Genomic DNA, 23,854 nt, shown 5'->3' with positions numbered 1-23,854 from the left:
TAAGGAAAAAAGTATAAATAGTCCATGCGTATTAACAAAAAAAATTAAAAGAGGTAATACTTTAACTATGCAACAGTTTACAAAATATTATTCATTATAATAATGTTTTTTTTTCTTTTTTTAAAATCTATATTTTTTTTATTTCATTCTTCAACATTTAATTTATTAGAGATTGAGTTTCATGATATTTTGCAGTTTGCTTTCTATGTGGTTATCATAGTCATATGATGCGTGTTGTGAATTTAACAAGTTAACTCGATTTACTTGAGGTTTTTTTCCTTTTTCTTTAATTGATATTTTTTTTTTCAATTTCATCTTTCAATATTAGGTTGATTGTGAATTAGGCTTAATGACTTGTTTCGATTTACTTTCTATTAGGTTATCCCGATTTCATGATTTGGATCATTTTTTTTGTTTGTTTTTCATGAGGTTATCTCGGTCCCATAACCCAGATCATAGTTTTGACAGGTTAACTTGAGATAATAATGGTCATGTTTTTTTTTCTTTTTCTAAATTGATTTTTTTCAATTTCATCCTTCAACATTGAGTTGATTGAAAAATTAGACTTCATAATTTATTTCAATTTACTTTTTGTGGGGTTATCTTAGTCTCATGACTCAAGTTATGGGTTTAGCAAGTTGACTTGGGTTGTTTTTTTCTTTTTCTTATTTGATTTTTTTTAAAAATTTTATCCTTCAATATTGAGTTGGTTGAGAATCAAAGTATATAATTTATTTTGATTTGTTAACATAATGTCATGCTCCAAGTTGTAAATTTAACAAGTTAATCCAAATTAATACGAATCGATTCAATATATTACTATTTTATTATTTTTAAAAAATAATCACGAATTAAAAACTTTTTTAAATCATACAAGAATTGAATTAATATAATGAAATTAACTTTACAATCCTAAAAGTAACGTGCCAACAATATAGAATAATGAATGAGGAAAATAAGAACTTAATCATGACACTTACGGTGATTTATCTGAAACCAAAAAATCCCAATCACGGCCACACACACAGTTGTTAGGTCCCCCAATGGAAGATCTCATAGGATAAAATATATTCAGTTCTGAGATATAGGGAATAATTCCCTTTTTTTTTTTTCATACGGGTTAAAAAATAGTAAAAAAAGAATATATCAAACGGACCAGAATGTCCCATCAGACGGACCTATCATTTCGGCAAATATTTTGTAGCTTACTGGCGATCTTTTTTCCATCGAATGATACCAAAATTCCACCCGTGTGGGTCCTACTGTCATCAAATTGACACGTGTCAAGGCTCTTTTTTCCTAACATAAATTCAAGGCTCCCATCTCTCTAACCCTAAACCCTCTCCCCCTCCTTTTGCTCCGAAAACATCAGGAAACAAGCAAACGCGTGAGGCAACAACTATTGAATTTCCTTAAAAAAAAAAAAAACAAAAACAAAAACCCCGGCAGCCTTGACCATTCAGAAGAGCCCACGGTGCGGAGAAAACACGCGTCGAGAGATCATTTGCTACATTAAAAGATATCGTACACCGCCAGAAGTTTCGAAAAAATCACGCAGAAGTAACTTCGAGGCCAACACTACTTTTTTACGGTCTTGCTCTACTTTGCTTACAGAACTGCCTTAAGCCCTTAACTTCCTTTCCTTTTGTCTTCTGTTCCTTCTTCTTCTTCTTCTTCTTCTTCTTATTTTTGTGTTTTTGTTTTTGTGGAAAAAAGAAGAGAAAAGGAATCCTTCTCGTCTAGCCCCTTCTTTGCTTCGTATCTTCCTTAAACCAGCAAGAGAATATAAGAAGAAAGCCAAAGCCACTGCAGAGAACATAAAGAGAGAGAAGAAGAAGAAGAGAAAGCACGCTGGAATTGGAGGTCTGGCTTGATTTCAATCAGAAGATAAGACTAAAGGAGAAACAAAAGGGAGGAGCAAGGAAGCAGAATTAAGGGTTGATAGACCGTGTGAATCTAAAAGAATCGCACAACCAACCAGCAATTAAAAAAGAAATTCTTTTTGTTTATTACCCTTCTTAAATATTCGCGTGCTTCGTACGGTCTATCCACCCTAATCTGCATTTCAGAAAGAAAAAAAGAAAAAAGAAAAAGAAAAGAAACAATCAAACCCCCTCTTCACCAACTCTCTCTTTCATTCGCTTTATCGAGATCTTATTCATTTGTTTTTGCTTGGATTTTGATTCTGTTTTTGTTTTCTTGATTTTCTTATATTTTACTTTACTTTTTTTCTTCTCCTTTTAGAGTATTGATCACTACTAGTTAAATTATCTGAGGTAATGGAGAGCGAGAGTAATGGTAGGGTTTCGGGGATTGGAGGTGGAGGTGGTCCGTCTTACTGGCTTGATGCATGTGAGGATATTTCTTGTGATATTATAGATGATTTTGTTGATTTTGATACTTCAATTGTTCCAGAATTATCTGTTGATAATAATTCCAATGTTAATAATGATTTCTTTGGAGGGATTGATCACATTCTTGATAGTATCAAGAATGGTAGTGGTCTTCCTCCTCTTCATAATGCTAGTACGACAGCTAATGTTTCCAATGGAAATCGGGATTGCATTGTTGGTGATGGTTGGTTTATTAATGTTGAAAATGGAGTTTGCCATGGGAGCTCGGTTTCACAATCAAATGGTGGTGATAAGGACAATATTGACAGAAAAGGGCAGGTGGAGAATGGTGGTAATGGGTTGAATTTGTCCAATGGGAAGAGAGAAGAGAGGTTCTCAAACAATTTTGTTAAAGAAAATGGGAAGAAGGATGAGCAGTCGACGGAGCAAGGTATTGATGGTGATGAAAGGTGCGGTAAAAGGGCTAGACTTTGTTGTTATAGAAATGAGAGAGTGTATTCTAGTAGAGGGCAGCATGAGCATAGGGATAGGGAGAGATGTTCTAGCAGGAAGAGGTCACGGGATTGGGATGAAAGCGATAGAAGGGATAGGGATATTAGTCGAAGAAGAGATAGATATAGTGGTAGTAATAGGAGGGATGGTAGAGATAGGGATTGGAGGGAAAGAGAACTTAGGGGTTATTGGGAGAGGGATCGTTCAGGGTCCAAAGACATGGTTTTCCGATTGGGCACTTGGGAAGCTGATCATAACAAAGAAGGAAGGGAGGCAAATGACAAAATTCAGGAGTGCAAAGGAGAGCTAGAGAAGAAATCAGAGGAGAGTAAAGAGAAAGTCCCTGAAGAACAGGCCCGCCAGTATCAATTGGATGTTCTTGACCAGGCTAAGAAGAAAAATACAATAGCTTTTCTTGAAACAGGGGCAGGGAAGACACTCATTGCTGTACTCCTCATCAGAAGCATTTGCAATGACTTGCAAAGGCAGAATAAAAAAATTCTAGCTGTATTTTTAGTTCCGAAGGTTCCACTTGTTTATCAGGTAGTTTATTCTGAAGACTATGCTGCTTTAGGAATGTAAAACTTTGATAATCTTCATTGACTGCAAGTATTGCTTGATTATATTGTCTTGCTCTTCTGACTTCAGCAAGCAGAAGTTATTCGTGAGCGCGGTTACCAAGTGGGCCATTATTGTGGTGAGATGGGTCAAGATTTCTGGGATACTCGAAGATGGCAGCGTGAGTTTGAAACAAAACAGGTAGCTCTTGAAGTTTTTCTTTATGTTAGATTTTGATTCCACAGCTATATTTTGGTGATATTCAATTGTTATATCTTTCTGTTCTCTATTTCACATGTTCACTGTAGTCATCACCAGTGATTATGACAATGGCTATTAATTTGACATGATTTTTTAAAACATTAGCAGCACAAAGAAACTTGGGGCTTGTTGCAGTTAACAGTAGTTTCTTCTTGTGGTTGCTGTATCTTTAATTATATGTGGGAAACCGTTTGTTTTCTAGCATCTGATAGTTTGAACCATTTATCTTAGAAGTTTTATTTTAACAACACCAAAGGTCTGGGGAAGGTACAGTAGTAAGAGAATCGGGTCACCACCTTTGCAGTTCATTCTAGTCTCTTATCCAAACTTTGAGTATTTTTATTGTGTGATTTGTATAAATATTAGTTTTATTTGCTGGCTTCTCTCTTACCTCAGTGCTTCTTGTGACTTTTCTCAAATTGGTGTTTGTATGTCCAAAGTTTTCTTGAAAATTAGACTTGAGCGCAGTCACTAATTCACAAGAGGCTGAGCTCAAAATAATATGCGAGCCACAAGGTTTTAAGGAGCTCTTAGCCCTAATAATGTGCAGAATGAAAAGAAGTTAAAATCCAATCGATCATTTGGTTGTGCATTGCCCTGCATCTTTTCTTTTGTGTTGAAATTTATTTTTTAGGGGAGGGATACCTGTGACAATACCTCCAGAAATTTTTGCATCTGATGCAGATGGTTTTTTTGGGTTTTGATGAAGGGAAGATAGGTATGTTTGAGGGTGTTTTGCTATTATTTCCATATCTGGGTAATATTATTACAAAGGAATGCCAGAAATTTTAATGATGAATGTGTTTTTTTGAGCTATCTAATCTGCTTGTCGTTTTGTTCTCAATATATTTTATGACGTAGCTAATGTATCGAGCTGGGAGTTTATCAAAACCATTAATGGGGTTACATTTAGTAAGAATGAAGGGGAAACACCCTGGAAATCTCTTTCCATCACAGCTGCACAGTTTTAGATGTATTGTTTTAGAAAAGTGGATAACAACATCCATTCATAACACTTATGTTGTCTGTTGCCCAAGTGTTTCAACAATATGTGTCATTTTAAACCGATGGAGTTGCTGCTTATGGCTATCCCTGTCTAATTTGAGGTCCATTGAATTATTTGTTTTTTGGTTATGCAAAATTTCCATTAGTAACAGGAAATAGATACATATTTTGCTTGCTTCCACTCTGGTGGTAGCTTGTTCCTTGATCTATTTAGTTGCTTTTCTCTCTCTGCAGGTTTTAGTAATGACAGCCCAAATTCTTTTGAACATTCTGAGGCACAGCATAATCAAAATGGAAGCCATAAATCTCCTCATTCTGGATGAGTGTCATCATGCTGTGAAGAAACATCCATATTCTCTTGTGATGTCTGAGTTTTACCATACGACTCCCAAGGAGAAGAGACCGTCTGTTTTTGGAATGACAGCTTCTCCTGTTAACTTAAAGGGTATTCATTAATTTGTGACTGTTGAATTTGAAGCTGTTCACTTTCCTAGAAGAGTTTTTCTTTAATCAGGATTTTTTAGTTCGTATTCAAGCTGTAAAACCTTGTACTTATAGTGTTGTGTTTCAGGTGTTTCAAGTCAGGTGGATTGTGCAATAAAGATCCGCAATCTTGAAAGTAAACTGGACTCAATTGTTTGTACGATAAAAGACCGCAAGGAACTGGAAAAGCATGTACCAATGCCGGCAGAGGTTGTGGTGGAGTACGACAAAGCAGCTAGCTTGTGGTCCCTTCATGAACAAATAAAGCAAATCGAAGCAGCTGTTGAGGAAGCTGCACAGTCTAGCTCGAGAAGAAGTAAATGGCAATTTATGGGAGCTAGGGATGCTGGGGCCAAGGAAGAGCTGCGCCAGGTTTATGGTGTCTCTGAAAGAACAGAAAGTGATGGGGCTGCTAACTTAATTCAAAAGTTGAGGGCAATTAATTATGCACTTGGTGATCTGGGTCAGTGGTGTGCTTACAAGGTACTTACAAAGTGGTTTACTTTGTCCTTTGTTATTGAAAACACAATTGTTTAGGGTTCCATTGCTTAGTACAATGGTAAATGTCTTGGGCCTGCCACCATGAATCTTGAGAGTGATGACTTTATTGAAATTGCTAATGGATAGGACTCTTTCTACATTTTTTTTCTGAGGATCTTGTGTTGTGGGACTGTAACTTTGTATGGATATAACAATATACTTGGTTTTGCATCCATGTTTATTGCAGGTTGCACAATCCTTTCTGACTGCCTTACAAAATGACGAGAGAGCAAACTATCAGCTTGATGTTAAGTTTCAAGAATCCTACCTCGAAAGAGTCGTGTTGCTCTTACAATGCCAATTAACAGAGGGAGCTGTTACAGACAAGGATACAAAAGTTTCAGACAATGGGAATGACAATATTCAGGATGGGCCTGGTTTTGATGAGATTGAGGAGGGAGAGCTCCCTGACAGTCATGGTGGGTGTTGTTAATTCTTGCCAACATAACATTCAGTAAGTTTGTAATAGTGAAACAAAGTGGTTCATATAGCTGGCCCAATTACCTGTTTGAGATCAAGGCTTGGTGCAGATGAGATTGTAAATCTGTACCAATCTGAATTTCTTAGAATTAGTCTTCACTTTGACAATTAGAAAATTATTGAATTGAAATTTCTGGAGAAAGTTGAATCCATTATTTATTGTATGAGTACAATTAGGAGTTGCATCAGTAAAAGTATAATTAGTAGTGTAGAACCGTTAAGTTGGGAAATTTAGATTAATTCCTTGGTATAGTGATCTATGCTTGAAACTGCTTGAAACAAATGATCTCAGTGTGTCAAAAATACCTTACCATTGGCATAGAGGGAAACTTAGGGAAGTGTACCTCTCATATGCAATATTCATTATGTGACCGGGGACATGACCCACCAGTGTGAACCGCTGTGCAGACCTCAGTTCTGCTCTTGATTTTACAACTTCAGCAGTTTTAAGTAGTTTTGAAGGGAAATGATGTTGATACACTTCTCTCCTTGTTCAATTCTGTGGTGTAGTTGTCTCTGGTGGAGAACATGTTGATGTGATAATAGGAGCTGCTGTAGCTGATGGAAAAGTGACCCCTAAAGTGCAGTCACTGATTAAAGTACTTCTCAGATATCAGCACACGGAGGATTTTCGTGCGATCATCTTTGTTGAGCGCGTAGTAGCTGCTTTGGTTCTTCCTAAGGTCACATATGTTAATACTTCTGTCTTTGTGTTGCTCCCTGTAACGTGGTTCTCATTGAACCTTGTTATGTTATGTCTCACAGGTCTTTGCAGAGCTTCCATCTCTAAGTTTTGTTAGGTGTGCAAGTTTGATAGGGCACAATAATAGTCAGGAAATGAGAACAAGCCAAATGCAAGACACAATTGCCAAATTTCGAGATGGTCGTGTATGTATCAATGCCATACTTGCTGGTTTGGTTTCTTCAAAAGTTGAAGTTTTATGCTAATGCCCACTAAATGCTTCCATATATTGTATAGGTGACATTGTTAGTTGCTACCAGTGTTGCTGAGGAAGGACTTGATATTAGGCAATGCAATGTTGTTATTCGCTTTGATCTTGCAAAAACTGTTCTTGCATATATTCAGTCTCGAGGTCGTGCAAGAAAGCCAGGCTCTGATTACATCTTGATGGTGGAGAGGTAATTGTGTTGGATCTAATCTCAGTCTCATCTTCTAACTGGTGGTAGATATCAAATAACTTCAAACTTTTACCATATCTCAGGGGAAACCTGTCTCATGGAGCATTCTTAAGGAATGCTAGGAATAGTGAGGAGACCCTGAGGAAAGAAGCGATTGAGAGAACTGACCTCAGTCATCTTAAGGATACTTCAAGGTTAATTGCAGTAGATTCAATACCAGGAACTGTGTATCAGGTGGAGTCTACTGGTGCTGTTGTGAGCTTAAATTCTGCTGTTGGACTTGTTCATTTCTATTGCTCTCAGTTACCCAGTGACAGGTGCCTCATCAATCTATTGTTGATAACTTCAGCTATAATCTTATTGGTTGTTAAGGAGTACTTATTTCTTTTCCAATATTTGTACTATCTAGGTATTCAATACTTCGTCCTGGGTTTATTATGGAGAAGCATGAGAAGCCAGGAGGTCCCACGGAATATTCATGCAAGCTTCAGCTTCCTTGTAATGCACCATTTGAGGAGCTTGAGGGTCCTGTATGCAGTTCAATGCGCCTTGCACATCAGGCATGCTACTTTGTCATCACAATCATGCTAGCTTTGCTGCTTTTAATTTAGGAATGTGTTAATTATCTGATCAATTGCAGGCTGTTTGTTTGGCTGCTTGCAAGAAGCTTCATGAGATGGGAGCATTTACTGACATGCTCTTGCCAGACAAGGGAAGTGAGGAAGAAAAGGACAAGGTTGACCAGAATGATGAAGGTGAACCACTTCCTGGTACTGCTAGGCATCGGGAGTTCTATCCTGAAGGTGTAGCTAAGACACTCCAGGTAAGTTTGTACTGTTTGTTTCATGGTTATGACTGCCTGTGGGTTGATGATTGGTAATGGTTAAGTTCAGTGAAAGAAATTTTTGTCAATGATGGATTAGAAAAAATAGGAGCCTGCACAAATTTGCTCGTGTTGTTTGAAGACACGGACAGATATCAAACTTTAGAATACTATCCTGATGGTCTGGGTCGGTGAATATCTCTGTCCCAATTTTTTCATTGCTACACCATTTTCTTTGCTTTGCCAGTGCAAACTCTTTTCTATACCTAATCAGAATAGGAGCATGTTCTTGTCCTTTGTCATTTGCCTGCACTTTACTGTACCTAGTAGGTGTAAGAAAAACATTGAAAACTGGGAGTTTATAAGACATTGGCTACTATACCTAGTAGGTGCAAGAATTTCAGGGGTAAAGAATAGCCTGAGACTTAGTTGAGTGGAGTGGGGTTTCTCTATTTCTTCCTCTCCTTATCTTCTTTTAAACAGGAAAAGGTGTTGGGACTTGGGGGGTCAGGGAGTTCGTAGATGACAAGATTTTGAACTTTCATCTCAATGAACTGCAAAAATACCCAGAACATGAACATGTATTGCAAGTGTCACTTCTCTCTCATCACACCAATTCAAATGCCAATCTTTAGAAGATGCCTTCTATTCCTTCTATTTTCCTATCTTTTTTCTCCCTTTCCATAGTGTTTTTATATCATTGCAGGTTATCTGTTTTGTGCAGTGTAAAATAAGTGCTGCTATAGGTTTGTTTTTAATTATGGTCTTCTCGTAGAGCATAGATACTTATTCTCTTTGGCCTTCCAGGGAGAATGGATCTTATGCGGAAGGGATGGTTGCAACAACTCCAAAGTGCTTCATCTCTACTTGTATGGAGTCAGATGCTTAAACATTGGCACTTCAAATGATCCATTCTTGACTCAAGTTTCAAATTTTGCAGTGCTTTTTGGCAATGAGCTGGATGCAGAGGTATATCAATTTATTTTCAGTTTCAGCATAGATAGATATTTTAAGCATTTTTCTTTAACACCTCAATTTCTTCAGGTCTTATCGATGTCGATGGATCTATTTATCGCTCGAACCATGATAACGAAGGCATCTCTTGTCTTTAGGGGTCGCATACCTATTACAGAAAGTCAGGTCTGGTTTTAGTTAACTATTGGAATAATGGTCCAAACTCCAACCACTCCTATTCACTTTTCTCAATGTACATCTCAGCATTTGGTTCCTGATATGTTTGACCCTGATTGTGTGCAGCTGGCATCCCTTAAAAATTTTCATGTAAGGTTGATGAGCATTGTACTGGATGTGGATGTTGAACCTTCCACCACTCCATGGGATCCTGCAAAAGCTTATTTATTCGTCCCTATGGTTAGCGATAAGTCTGTAGATCCTATAAAAGAAATTGACTGGGATCTGGTTGAAAATATAATTGGAACAGATGCTTGGAGCAATCGTCTTCAGAGAGCTCGACCAGATGTTTACCTTGGTACAAATGAGAGGACACTTGGTGGAGACAGGAGGGAGTATGGTTTTGGGAAATTGCGACATGGAATTGCTTTTGGACAGAAACCTCATCCCACTTATGGCATCAGGGGAGCTGTAGCACAGTTTGATGTTGTGAAAGCTTCTGGATTGATTCCTAAGAGGGGATGGGATGCAACTGAGACGCAAAAACTGGAGCTGACCAAAGGCAAATTGATGATGGCTGATACTTGTGTCAATGCTGATGCTTTGATGGGGAGAATTGTAACAGCTGCTCACTCTGGGAAGAGGTTTTATGTGGATTCCATATGCTATGATATGACTGCAGAGATCTCATTTCCAAGAAAAGAGGGTTATCTTGGTCCTCTGGAGTACAGCTCATATGCTGATTACTACAAGCAAAAGTGCGATGCTCATAGCTTTCCCTAATAATTTTTTATTAGCTCTCGCCCCTTTCTCCTCTCTGAAGATAATTGAATACCTTATTAATTGCTATGGGCTGATGCCATTACTGGTAACTTTGATGCATTTCAAATGTTGTGCCCGAAGAGGGGAAAACTTATCTGAATTTGTGATGGAAATATTCATGTCCCCTAATTGATTGGAGAAGCTCTTTTTTTCTTTTTTGCACTACTGAGTTTGTTTTCATCAAGATGTTGATTATGTTTATGTATTATTATCAGGTATGGAGTTGAATTGAAATTTAAGCAGCAGCCTTTACTAAGAGGACGTGGTGTTTCATACTGCAAGAATCTCTTATCTCCTCGGTTTGAACACTCAGATTGTATGTATCTTCCCCTATCCTTCAGGAGCAGAACCATCTCTGCCCATAAACCATGCTTCAAAGTTTTTTAGTTTATTGAGCTAAATGGACAAATTTTTGTTTTTGTAGCAAATGAAGGCGATGCTGAAGAGAATCTTGACAAGACTTACTATGTGTTTCTTCCTCCTGAGCTGTGTCTGGTGCACCCTCTTCCTGGATCACTTGTTCGAGGTGCCCAGAGATTACCATCGATAATGAGGAGGGTTGAAAGCATGCTGCTCGCTGTTGAACTTAAGGATATAATAAATTATCCAGTCCCTGCTTCAAAGGTATTTTATTTATTACTTGAAAGTCTGAAGGCTGTGGACTACCTTGTAACTGATGTGTTCCTCCTTTGTCTACAGATCTTGGAAGCCTTGACTGCTGCTTCATGCCAAGAGACATTCTGCTATGAAAGAGCAGAGCTTCTAGGAGATGCTTACCTGAAATGGGTGGTTAGTCGATTTCTTTTTCTGAAGTATCCCCAGAAACATGAGGGTCAACTTACTAGAATGAGGCAACAAATGGTAAGTAATATGGTTTTGTATCAATATGCACTTAACAAAGGACTTCAGTCATATATCCAAGCAGATCGCTTTGCTCCATCTCGATGGGCTGCTCCTGGAGTGTTGCCTGTCTTTGATGAGGAAACAAAAGATGGAGACTCGTACATATTTGATCAGGAGAAGTCACTTGCTGAGGATAGAACCGGAATGAATCATCTTGATGATGGGTATGAAAATGAAATTGAAGATGGTGAACTTGAGAGTGATGCTAGTTCTTACAGAGTCCTCTCTAGCAAGACATTGGCAGATGTTGTTGAAGCATTAATTGGTGTTTATTATGTTGAAGGTGGGAAAAATGCTGTTAACCACCTTATGAAATGGATTGGAATTCAGGTAGAGTTTGATCATGAAGAGATAGATGGTGCATCTAGGCCATTCAATGTTCCAGAAAGTGTTCTTAGGAGTGTTGACTTTGATACTTTAGAAGGTGCCTTGGATATTAAGTTCAATGATCGTGGCTTGTTGATAGAAGCCATAACGCATGCTTCACGACCATCTTCTGGAGTATCCTGCTATCAACGATTAGAATTTGTTGGTGACGCAGTCTTAGATCATCTTATTACTAGGCACTTGTTTTTTACATATACAAATCTGCCCCCAGGTCGCCTGACAGACTTGCGAGCCGCTGCTGTAAACAATGAAAATTTTGCACGTGTTGCAGTTAAACATAAGCTTCATGTGCACCTTAGACATGGGTCAAGTGCCCTTGAAAAGCAGGTTTGCTATCTTATTCCTTTGTTAGTGTGGTGGGGTGGCCATGGTTTTTTTAATTTACTTGGTCTCTTTTTATGAAGTCTTTACACTTTGTGAACAATGTTACAGATTCGGGACTTTGTTAGGGAAGTTCAAGATGAACTATTGAAGCCAGTGTTCAACTCCTTTGGTTTGGGAGATTGCAAAGCTCCAAAGGTTCTTGGTGACATCGTTGAATCCATTGCTGGTGCTATTTTTCTTGACAGCGGACGAGATACAGCGGTTGTGTGGAAGGTTAGTTTTTAATCTTGGAACTCACTAGCGCGGCTGTCATACCTCTCGCCAACCCTTTCAGCTTTTCAGTTCCTACTGTTCATAAATGAGGATATTGGATGACGATTTCTTTGTCTCGCGTCCCCTTGTTACAGGTTTTTCAACCTCTGTTGCATCCAATGGTCACTCCAGAAACCCTGCCAATGCATCCTGTAAGGGAGCTGCAGGAACGGTGCCAGCAACAGGCTGAAGGATTGGAATACAAAGCCACTCGAAGTGGCAATTTGGCTACTGTTGAAGTTTTCATTGATGGTGTTCAGGTAGGAGTTGCCCAAAATCCACAAAAGAAAATGGCACAGAAACTCGCAGCTAGGAATGCACTTGTTGTTTTGAAAGAGAAGGAAACAGCTGAAGCCAAGGAAAAGAGTGATGAAAATGGGAAGAAGAAAAGGAACGGCAACCAAACCTTTACTAGACAAACATTAAATGATATCTGCTTGCGTAGAAATTGGCCTATGCCATCATATCGGTAAGAATATTATCCAATGTCTGTCCTCGTATCAAAATAATAGATAAAAAACAGCATCATTTTACTAATTTTATATTTCGGCTTTTAAGGTGTGTCAATGAGGGTGGTCCTGCACATGCAAAGAGGTTTACTTTTGCAGTTCGTGTGAATACTACCGATAGAGGATGGACAGACGAATGTGTGGGAGAGCCGATGCCGAGTGTTAAGAAGGCCAAAGACTCTGCTGCAGTTCTTCTCTTGGAACTATTAAATAAACGGTACTCATGATAGCAATAATGGAGCATCATTTGCTGAGTTCAAGTATCTACCTTTCCTTGGATAATCCCGCCTAAAAATTGTGCTGTTCTTGAATCATTTACCTTCTACCGTATATTTTTAACATCAATATAACTGTTTCTTTCGACGCAGTCGAGTAAAAGTGCTCAAATTTGCGAGACCAATAACACAGTTGGCACTTTTTTTTTTTTGGCCCGCCAATAATAGTGAGTTGGTGTCAAGTAGTGTATAACGATTGATTACAGTTTATACTCATTTGCTTTTGGAGTAGCTCCATCAAGTTCATTGTCCCTAAAGACTGCCATAAATGCTTGAGCAATGGCTGCTTTTTGAATGGATTGGTTGCTGAAATGGCAATTTAAAAACATGTCCATAAAGAAACCTGAAAATGCTTCCAAGGAATCCAAATGTAATCATCCCATTTTGAACTTGCTGTTGGCAATTGACTATTTTCTGTCAATATACTTCAACGTTGTTCCCTTAAATAAACAGAATCAGATTCAAACTTTCAATTTTTGTTTTCATGGACAAACATTAATGTGCAAGATGGAAATGTTGTGGTTCTCAAAACAATGATAACTCTATATTTGTTTGAGATCCATGGCCGAATCTGCATAGTTTCAAGACAAATAATAATAATAATAGTCAGGACCCAATAACAGAGTATATAAATTCTGGAATCAGCTAAAAAAAGAGCTGCTGGATCAGTTCCGGCTGAGAAGAACAAATGTTTGCCTAGTAGCTTAGAATATCAGCATGCACAGGACACCCTCGTGAGCAAACTCAGCCACGACGGAGAAACTCCGACCCTGCAACACAGTGTGATCATGTTAGCATTGATCACCAAGGTATAAAAAAACGAAGATTGTATTGTCAAAGACAGACTGCAGCGTGCAGGATGGAAACCAAAACCGATGGATGTAGGGCTAACTGAAAAAGATCATTTGTGCAAAAGATTTCAGATGCAACAGACCACTGGCTCAAATGGGAATACCTTTAACACTGCAAGAAAAGAACTCGAACACCACTGGCTCCAAAAAAAAATAAAAAAAATGAATTCAGACAATGTCACCCTCCTGATCAATAAAAGATTCTTCATTTCTATAATATCCACAGGCAAGCAGTTTAGGAAAAGCGGTAAAGGTGGTACGTACCAGCCAGATAAGCGAATCACTGAAAAACTGTTCCAACTCATGGAAAAAGAATCTGCAACAACAAATGGAACTCGTCCTGCAAATCTACCAAAGAAATTAATGAAAAGTCTGTGTTTTCATCCACGCAGAATAATCCTAAAGTTTTAGAATAGATTAGAAAAATATGTATTCTTAACAACATAAAAATTCCTGAATAGTTGTGCATTAATAATCATGGCAGAGAGATATGGATCCCAAAAATTGTTTTTTTAATTATCAAGTCTCTGTGTCAACGTCTATTCAGGAAATCAATCCTGGAAAATTATGATTCCTCTTATGAAATTTAATTATATGCTAATATAATGTATTGCAAGGGATTTTCGCAATTCTTTTACTGGGTCATCTGCCTACGAAGCTTATAATTTTTTTTCTGGATCTATTAGTATATTTATTTATTGAGAATTACTACAAAAAAAATCATGATATGGTTTACATGATTATTAAAAGTGTATCAACTTAAAGTTTTTATTTAATAATTAAGCATGATGAGATTGTGATGTTAATTAGTTTGGGACTAGCCACAGCATCTTAAGTTATTTTGATGATCTAATTAAGATTTATTAAATTATTATGCTCATAAGGTACATAGTTTAATTACAATTATTTTGTAAAAGTAATGGCTTGGTCATACAGAGGGGTTGCTATTTTTATGATTTAATTGGAATAAAATAATAAATGAACATTAAAGGCCCTCGGGTGTGAATACATTTTAGTCTTGGTATTTTATTTATTAGTGTTATTATTAAAGAATTAGCAAATTATATCCATGATGCAACCTCTGCCATATAAATGTTAAAGTTTACTACTAAAAGTCGACATTGGTTGATTTAGATAAAGTATATATTTAGTTGCATTAAAATATTTTCTTGGTTATTGTAGCCTTTTCTATTGTTTTTATCCATACATTTAGTATTTCTATGGTACGTGGTGATAATTTTGTTGATTGGAAGGAAAGTATCCACTTTGAATTGAGGTGTGTGGATTTAGATTTGACCTTACATAAGGATGAACCACACATCTCCACGAAATCAAGTAATGCTTGGGAAAAGATTGATTATGAGCGGTGGGAGCGATTTAATCACTTATGTTTAATGTTTATAAAGTCTTGCATAAGTAAGAATATTAGGGGTTTTATCCCTCAATGCTCCAAGGCAAAAGATTTTCTTAAGGTTATAAATGAACAATTTGTTCATTCTGACAAGGCATTTACCAACACCTTAATGAAGAGGCTTTCAGATATGTTATTTGACTATTCTAAGGATGTGCGCTAGCACATTATAGAAATGAGGGACACTTTTGCTCAACTGAAGTCCTTGGAGGTTGAGATTTTCAGTCATTCTTGGTTTATTTCATTTTGAATTCTCTCCCCATGGAATACGGTCCATTTAAGATTTCTTGTAATTTCTTGTAAGACATATGAGAAAAAATGGCCAGTTAATGAATTATTGACCATGTGTTCAAGAAGAAAAAAAAATCAAACTTGAGAAACCTGAAAGTGCTCATTTGATTTCTCAAGTTAAAGGAAATGCCAAGAAAGGTAAAATAACCCTTAAAGTCAAGAAATATAGAAATATGTTAATAAAGCAACTTGACAAAAATAACCAATGTTTCTTTTGCAAGAAATGAGGACATGTTAAGAAAGATTGCTATAACTATTGGAAATGGCCCATAAAAAAAGGTAAACTCATCTCTTTAGTATGTCATGAATCTTTTTTTTATTAAGGCTCCTAGTAATACATGGTGGACTAATTCTGATTCTACAATCTATATTTTTAATACCATGCAAGACTTTCTAAATCTAAGGAAATCGAAGGGAAATGAAGAAGGCATCTATTCAGGAAATCAGATGCGCTCTAAAATTAAAGCTGTAGAGACTTTTAGATTAGTTTTAAAATTTAGATTTATTTTGAATTTGGAAAATATCTTTTATATTCCATCATTTTCTAGAAATCTGATTTCAGTTTCCAGACTCTATAATGTTGGTTATGGATTTTTTTTTATAAATTGTTTTTAGTATTTTGAAAAATAAAGTTTCTCTTGGTGGTGAAATATTAATTGATGGTTTATATAGAATTAATTTAGACCTCATTTTTTATCTCAACTATTTATCAATGCATGTTGACTCTTGTATTAAAAAGAAGCAAAATTTATGAGAATTCTTCTATGTTATGACATAGGAGATTAGGTCACATCTCCATTGAAAGAATTAATTAGTGAATGATGGAGTTTTAAACACTCTTGATTTTACTAATTTTGATACTTGTATAGATTGCATAAAGAAAAAACAAACTAACAAGACTTCTAAAGATGCCACAAAAAGTTCAAGAATTTTAAAAATCATATAGACTAATATATGTGGATCATTTAATACTTATTTGTTGATGACTTCTAGATTTATGTATCTCTATCTCTTATTTAATAAGGTTGAAGCACTTGATACTTTTAAGACTTATAAGGTTGAGATAGTGAAACAAAAGGAAAAAAAAACTATAAAGATTGAAGGAGATGACATTATCACACAATATATAATGCTTGACACATTACAACAAAAAGGTGTAGCTGAAAGAAGAAACTGTACATTTATGGACATGATAAGGAGCATGATTGGTAATTCTAATCTATCATTACCCTTATGGAGTGAAGCACTAAAGACTATTGTATGTATTTTAAATAGGATTTCATTCAAAGCTATGTCTAAGATATCTTTTAAATTAAAAAATGGATGGATGCCCAGTTTAAATCATACACTTGTATGAGGTTGTGTGTTGTTGAGGTAAGAATTTATAATCCTCAACAAAAAAATTGAACTCGAGAAGAACTAGTGGATATTTCATTGGTTATGCAGTGAATTCTAAAGGATATAGATTTTATTATCCTTCTCGTTGTACAAGAATAGTAACAGTAAAAAATGTTAAATTCATTGAGAATTTTAGTTTTAGTGGGAGTTATATTCCTAGAATGATAGAACTTGAGGAAACATGGGATTCAATTGAGTTGCATAAAGATAAAAGATAATTGATTATTATTTAAGAAAATCATTTAGATAATTTTAAACAACAATCAATTCAAGCGCATCTAAGACAATTGATTATTATTCAAGATAATTTTGAATAACAAGGGCAACTAGTTCTGGATAAAGTAAATTCACATAAGAAAATTGAATTAAAATCTTCAAAAACAAGGAGATTAATATCAGCACATGATTTTTCGTTTCTAAAGATATACTAGTTATTTTACTGTGGATAAAACAACAAAAAAAAACCACTTTATCCCCGCTTCCAAGGCCATTTGTATTCTGTTGTTAAGGGCAAAATCATAATTTTATTATTCCAATCCACAATAACTATGATCAACAGTGGCAAAAAAAACAAAAAAAACTAGGGTAAATGTTCTACCCCTTTTAGTTTCTTCTAATAATTATATTATAAATAGCTAAAAGGAATCAGTATTTTACTATGGACTGCACAGTGCAGTCCACAATAAAACACTGATTCCTTAGGCAGTTTTTTTTTTTTTTTTTGTAAGTTGTCTAAGTTTTTTTAGCTATTTTTTTTATGCTTTTTGGGATTTTTTTTTGCTTCTTTATTTTTTTTTAATTAATTTTTTTCGTTTAGTTTAGTTTGTTAATGTTAAATTTCTTTCTATTTAGTTATTACACTTTTATGACACATATCTCGAGTTTCACGGGTTAACCTGGTTTCACGGGTGAACCCAGTTAATTCCGGGTTGACCCGTCAATTATAAATAGCTAAAAGGAATCAGTGTTTTACTGTGGACTGCACAGTGCAGTCCACAGTAAAACACTGATTCCTTAGGCGTGTTTTTTTTTTAAAAGTTGTCTAAGTTTTTTTAGCTGTTTTTTTATGCTTTTTGGGATTTTTTTTGCTTCTTTCTTTGTTTTTTTTAATTAATTTTTTTCGTTTAGTTTAGTTTGTTAATGTTAAATTTCTTTCTATTTAGTTATTACACTTTCATAACACATATCTCGAGTTTCACGGGTTAACCTGGTTTCACAGGTGAACCCAGTTAATTTCGGGTTGACCCGTCAATTTTTTATTATTATTATTTTCATAAATATTTTTCTTTAATTTATTTTGTTAATGTTAAATTTTTATTTTATTTAGTTATCAGACTTTCATGACACAAATGCTGGGTTTAACAGGTTAACATGGTTTGACGAGTTAACTTGGATTTTTTTTCATTTTAATTAATTGTTTTTTGTTTAGTTCAGTTTGTTAATGTTCACTTTTTTTTATTTAGTTACCATACATTCATGACACGGATCTCGGGTTTAACAGGTTAACTTGGTTTGACGAGTTAACCTGGATTTTTTTTTTTGCTTTTTTTTTCTTTTTAATTATTTTTTTCGTTTAGTTTAGTTTGTTAATGTTAAATTTCTTTCTATTTAGTTTTTTTTCTTCTTAGAGGTTTTTTTTCTTTTATTTTTTCTTTTTAATTAATTTTATTTAATTAATTTAGTTTATTAATATTAAATTTTTTTCTAAGTAGTTCTCGGCTGATGCCTTTAGTTTTTTTTTTATGCCTTTGATTGTGGACTGCACAGTGCAGTCCACAGTGAAAAGGCTGATGCCTTTTGTGTTTTTTTTCTTTTTAATTAATTTTTTTCGTTTAATTTAAATTGTTAATGTTAATTGTTTTTCTATTTAGTTATCAAACTTTCATTACACGGATTCTGGGTTTGACAGGTTAACCTGGTTTGACGAGTTAGCCCAATTAATTCTGGGTTAACCCATTAATTTGTTTTTTTCTTTTTAATTATCAAACTTTCACGATGCGAATTCAAGGTATGACGAGTTAACCTGATTTGAAGGGTTAACCCAATTAATTCATTTTTTTTTTCCTTAGTTTTTTTCTTCATGTTGGTTTTTTTTCTTTTTAACTAATCTATTTAATTATCACACTTTTATGACACGACCTTGCAGCTAGACCCACATCCAATGCTATTGGGTCTGGTATTACAATCCAGATACTTTTATGCTAAGGGTTAACCCAAGTTTAATGTTATTATTAATATTATAAACATTACTCTTGGATCAGGCGTTGCAATCAAACCTAAAACTCTTAAGTATAACTTTGCAAAAAAACCTAACACTTTTAGATCTTGGTTATTTTTAAAATGTAAAAAATAATTGACCCGCGGCATCGCACGGGGCGTGTAACTAGTATATTATATTATCGATGAATCTAAAGTCACTTGGCCGAACCAACTTTGTGGCAATCCCACAAGCTTTGATTCATTATTCCAGTGAGATAGAACATCAGAGTCTCTTGAGAAAAACAAGTGGATGATATCTTACATCTGAGCATGAAAACTTCGAAACCTGAAATTTTGGAGGTCATCCCACAAGATAACGACCTTGCATTGCTCTTTTCAGGTAGAGAATGCTGCATAGTTTTTTTCTGTGCCAGAATTCTCTATAAATATTTGCAATGAGAGCGTCCGCTTTCAAAGGAAAAGAAAAGTTCTTTAGAGAGAGTACTTCATAGTTTCCATTATCCTTGATCACGAATCACCGATTTAGCACATTACATTATTACTCAAACATATCAATGATCTAGCAGCATTGTTTAAAACAAGCAAGTACCATAAACAATTCAAATTACGGAAAGTCAAAATATAAGTTTAAACATAATCTTAAATGACAGTTGATGATCCCCTTGTTAGAATCAAAGGAATTCCCTCGAAGGAAAAACATGGGAACACAGCCAAGTCAGCTGTCTACCGACGCAGGGTGTGCAAAACGTACTCAGCATAAAGGTCCCTGCACCAAGCAGTAAATGAGTTCAGAACCAATGTTTCTGCATCAAATTCAAGACCTGGTATTGGAAGGAGACGCAGGCACGTATCCTTTTTGTCATTTAGAGAAACTTACATTGAGTACTGGATAGCTTCAACAGCAGTATTTGAAGGTAAGAAGTCATTAACTGCAACCTCCTTGTTCTCATTTTTCTTGTCTGTGCAAGTGTGTTAAGAAACCAGTACGCCTCACATTGTAAACCAACATCAAACAATAGTCGCTAAAATTAACATTGGTCAAGGCAAGAGAGAGGATACAGTCTTCAAAGAAACGTCGGATCTCAGAAAGACGATGGGGGGCCAGCTCCTTGATGTCAGTGTAGTGCTTGTACTCAGGATCATCAGCACAAACTGCAATAATTTTGTCGTCTTTCTCTCCCTGCGTTAAAATGATGGGTAATTTAATTGCATTCTGAAGGAAAGAATTAACAATGGTATAAAACCTAAACCTTTTAAGTATCAGTGATTCAATTTGCTTCACAATTCCAGAAGATTACCTGGTCAATCATGGGCATAAGTCCAATGGCCCTGGCTCGTAGAAAACAACCGGGAAGGACAGGCTCCTACTCAGATCAGATATTCAGTTGGGTCACAATTTGGGAAATTCAACGCAATTAGGTTTGTAGGAAAAACATTGAGCAGAAGGTAGAATTTAAAATTAAATATCAAACAGAAATCAAGTCACCTGCATGAGTACTAAAACATCCAAGGGATCATTGTCTTCGCATAATGTGCGAGGGATGAAACCATAGTTGTGGGGATAGACCACTGAGGAGTATAAAATCCGATCAACCTAGCATTCATTTGAACAGAAAAAATAACAAAAGGCTGTGAGAGAAAGAATGAAGTGAAAAGGAATCAAATTCCATGGAAAGCATTTCCTCCAAAGTTCCAGAGACTAGGACTAATATTTTTCAATTTCGATGGATACGGATATAATTATACCTTGATTAGTCCTGTCTTCTTGTCCAGTTCATATTTGACCTTACTTCCTTTTGTTATCTCAACCACCTGTTTAATCCAAGATAAAGTAACAAAGAATCAAGAAAACACTTAAAAGATAAACTAGGAGCTTGGAAATTTCAAATGCACACTCTAGTTACAAGTCACAATTGATTCTTGGGAAGAGAAACATTGGTGAAAAATTGAGCAAAGAAACAAATGATTGATGCAATGTTTTGCTGAATCATAAATGCGTCCTTCCTTTCAGTTTTTATTCTGGGTCTATGATGTTTGAACTTATTTGATAGAAAAAGTTAGCAGAAATACTCACGACATTGAAAATGTGGGGAGCTCCAGGCCCTGCACAAAACATTTTTTTTTTTTTTGCAGCACAATTAATTTCATAATTATTCTTGAATGCAAATCAAATATAAATGAAAAATACGATCATCTTCTGCAAAATACCAATTTCAAGATCATGCCAAGGATGTGCAGCAACAGTTCTCCTTGACAAAGATGAAAGGATTCTCTCATTCAGACGGGGCGCTTGGTGCTTAGTTTCAACTTCATTTTCTTGTGTTTTTGTTACGTCACTCATCTGTAACCAGAAGAAGAAATTACTTCATTGTCTGATGATGTTTGTTTAACTTGCAAGAAATTATTCTCAAAGAAACAAAGCTCAATTCAAGGCAAGTCTCCATGTGATATAAAAAAATAATTCAATTCAAAGCAAGTCTCTCTATGGTATAAGCAAGCTGCCCAAGAGGGCCCGAGAAAATGCAGATCATGGATCAATTCATCCATGCACTTTAAGCTTACCTCACATTTTTTTGGGTGTAATATAGCTAAATGAATGAACACTGATCTAGTGTCATCAAAGACTTGGCGATAACACACAGCCAGACGATTGAGAATCTAAACCAGTTCTTGCAATGTAAGGTTACTAAGTAGTCTAATACAATGAATCAACACCATCAACATCAGGAGAAAAAGAGAAAGAACTTGAATGTTGCGAAGGTGATATATCATAGAGATTAGCATGCGTTTGCATTTAATTGGATCTCCTGCTAGTATATCATTCTCAGGAATCCAGGACTATAAATCTAAATAAACACCTTTTTCTTTAGTGAGGTTCGAGATGAATATCCCTCTGATCTTGACATTAGCCCACAGTTCTTTGTGTCTAAGCAAAAAACAGAACCAAAGTTCCCCCCATTAAATTCTTTTTTGGGATTTGTGCATATTGACAGGAACCCAGAAAAAAAGGCACAACATAAATCCCATTTAAGATTGGAAATGCATCACGATATAACATAAAGTCCCATTTAAGATTGGAAATGCGTCCCGATATCTACAAAATCGAAGAGTATCAAAGAGTTCGATTGGGGTGTACTTAGAAGGAATCAGGAAAAGAAAGAAAAGAAACTTTCTTTGAGCAAAAAGAAAGAAAAAGAACATACCTTGATCGATAAAGAAGGGACAGAGACAAGGGTTAGGGCAATGCGCGAAGGATGTGTAGTGTATAAGGGTGTTATGTATGGTATTTATAGAAGGGAGGGAGGGAGAGAAACATGGGCTGGTCAAAACGTCGTGTACGAAGTGGAGAGAAGGTAGCTTGAAACCTCCTTCCTCGAGCTATTTTTTAGGTCAACATCCTTCAAAAGCTTGTTTGTGGTGTTTTTGTGCGCAATGAATATGAACTTTAATGTACAAGGACTGATAAGGAAATGCAAGGATGCGAGTCTCGCTGCTTAAAATTGAACTTGTCCATGGCCATTTCTCAAAAAAAAAAAGCAAAACCTTGTTACTTGTACAATGTTAATTCAAAATTCCAACCACTTATCTCCAATTACATTCTTTTGGGATTTTAGCCCTATGAGCTCCCAGAAAAAGGAAAACATCACTCCTACTGCACGCAGTTCAGAGGCATGAACATTCAATCTCTTTTTTTTTTTTTAATAATCGTTGATGTCTGGATAGCTTACAACTGATCTTCTAAGATCTTGAAGTTAATATTTATTTAAATTTTTAAAAATTTTAAGGTTTGTATTAGTTGATCTGATAATTTCTAGAGAATAAACTCAGAACCTAATCAATTGAGCTATACCTCTCAGAATTTATTTCAATATTTTTTATTTTTAAATTAACGTGGATGTCCGGATCAGCTTGCGCGCACCTCGACTAATTCTACAGGCCCTGAACTTAATGACCATGTAAATTATAAGCCTCTAATAATCCTAAGGTTTGTAGAACTTGAACTAATAACTTAAAAAAAAACACAAGACCTGAATAGTTAAATTATACCCATTTAATTTTTTTTTTGCCCTCGCAGGTGGTGTAGATTTGTTCATCTTGTTCACCGAGATTTCGAACCAAAAATGTCATACATGTGATATGGCATCAAACAATGGAACTCCTTCGACATGAGATTTTTATTGAGGTTGAGATGGACATGGATGAACTGCAATTCACTTCATTGTTCACTTTGCTCGATAATTACATTTAGGATGGAAATATTAAGAAACCCTACAACTGTAGGTGTTCAACTTGTTTCATCGTAACTAGCCGCATTACATCGAGTTAGTTTCAAATGTAATAGAATAATATATTAATATTTTGAATGCTTTTTTAAAATATTATATTTTTTTATTTAGAAACAAAAACTTGTTATTTACCCAAATATGTTGTTTGTGTCGCGGATAGGGTTTCGAATAATTATGTTAAGGACATGCTTTTCGTGTATCACGAAAAAATATATAAACTAATAAATAAAAAAATTATTAATAATAATTAAATATTAAATCAGGAATCTAATCTTCATAATATAAAATAAATAATATAAAATAAAAAAATAGATGCGTATACTAATATTTTATATTAACTATCTTTTTTATTTTAAATGTTTTTATTTTTTTTATTCTATCAATTAGATTAAATGTTGTTGTTAATAACAAATAATTTTTATTTTTATATAAATTTTGTACAAACACAACTAATTCATATAAAATATAAGAGGGGAAAAACTTGTTCCAAATTAAAAGAATTTCTTTAAAATATCACACTACTAAAAAATATAAAAAGATTAATATTTAAATAAAAAATTGATGAAAATGATTAAAATAAAAAAGGCAAGGAGCTGAA

The 23,854-nt window shown here is 35.3% G+C and overlaps 2 protein-coding genes across 4 annotated transcripts; one reads left to right on the top strand and one right to left on the bottom strand.

The window, feature by feature from the left end:
* The first annotated feature begins 1,356 nt into the window (after window positions 1-1,356).
* LOC18096402 (endoribonuclease Dicer homolog 1) lies at window positions 1,357-13,040 on the top strand. Of its 2 annotated transcripts, XM_006386606.3 has the most exons (20): window positions 1,357-3,389; window positions 3,495-3,605; window positions 4,905-5,115; window positions 5,242-5,636; window positions 5,881-6,112; window positions 6,684-6,856; window positions 6,939-7,061; window positions 7,153-7,313; window positions 7,397-7,630; window positions 7,723-7,873; window positions 7,954-8,136; window positions 8,944-9,105; window positions 9,181-9,276; window positions 9,394-10,025; window positions 10,305-10,405; window positions 10,514-10,713; window positions 10,789-11,706; window positions 11,812-11,976; window positions 12,111-12,484; window positions 12,574-13,040. In XM_006386606.3, the coding sequence occupies exons 1-20, from the start codon at window positions 2,280-2,282 to the stop codon at window positions 12,749-12,751; spliced, it is 5,910 nt and encodes a 1,969-aa protein (XP_006386668.2). In that variant the 5' UTR covers window positions 1,357-2,279; the 3' UTR covers window positions 12,752-13,040. The 2 variants fall into 2 exon arrangements, with proteins under 2 accessions (XP_006386668.2, XP_024451581.2); XM_024595813.2 differs by having other exon boundaries at window positions 8,944-9,276.
* Window positions 13,041-19,418: 6,378 nt separating this feature from the next.
* LOC18096401 (soluble inorganic pyrophosphatase 1) lies at window positions 19,419-22,431 on the bottom strand. Of its 2 annotated transcripts, none has more exons than XM_006386605.3 (9): window positions 22,174-22,431; window positions 21,179-21,311; window positions 21,045-21,073; window positions 20,717-20,782; window positions 20,457-20,564; window positions 20,269-20,334; window positions 20,030-20,150; window positions 19,848-19,929; window positions 19,419-19,736 (listed from the first exon to the last, which is right to left on the bottom strand). In XM_006386605.3, exons 2-9 carry the CDS (start codon window positions 21,309-21,311, stop codon window positions 19,694-19,696), a joined length of 648 nt encoding a protein of 215 aa, XP_006386667.2. In that variant the 5' UTR covers window positions 22,174-22,431; the 3' UTR covers window positions 19,419-19,693. The 2 variants fall into 2 exon arrangements, with proteins under 2 accessions (XP_006386667.2, XP_024450451.2); XM_024594683.2 differs by lacking the exon at window positions 22,174-22,431 and adding an exon at window positions 21,829-21,891.
* Between the last annotated feature and the right edge of the window lie 1,423 nt (window positions 22,432-23,854).

Source organism: Populus trichocarpa, chromosome 2 (assembly GCF_000002775.5).
Source record: "Populus trichocarpa isolate Nisqually-1 chromosome 2, P.trichocarpa_v4.1, whole genome shotgun sequence".
Lineage (NCBI taxonomy): Eukaryota > Viridiplantae > Streptophyta > Magnoliopsida > Malpighiales > Salicaceae > Populus > Populus trichocarpa.
Note: the sequence above shows the minus strand (reverse complement) of the source record. Positions and strands in the feature narration are given on the sequence as shown.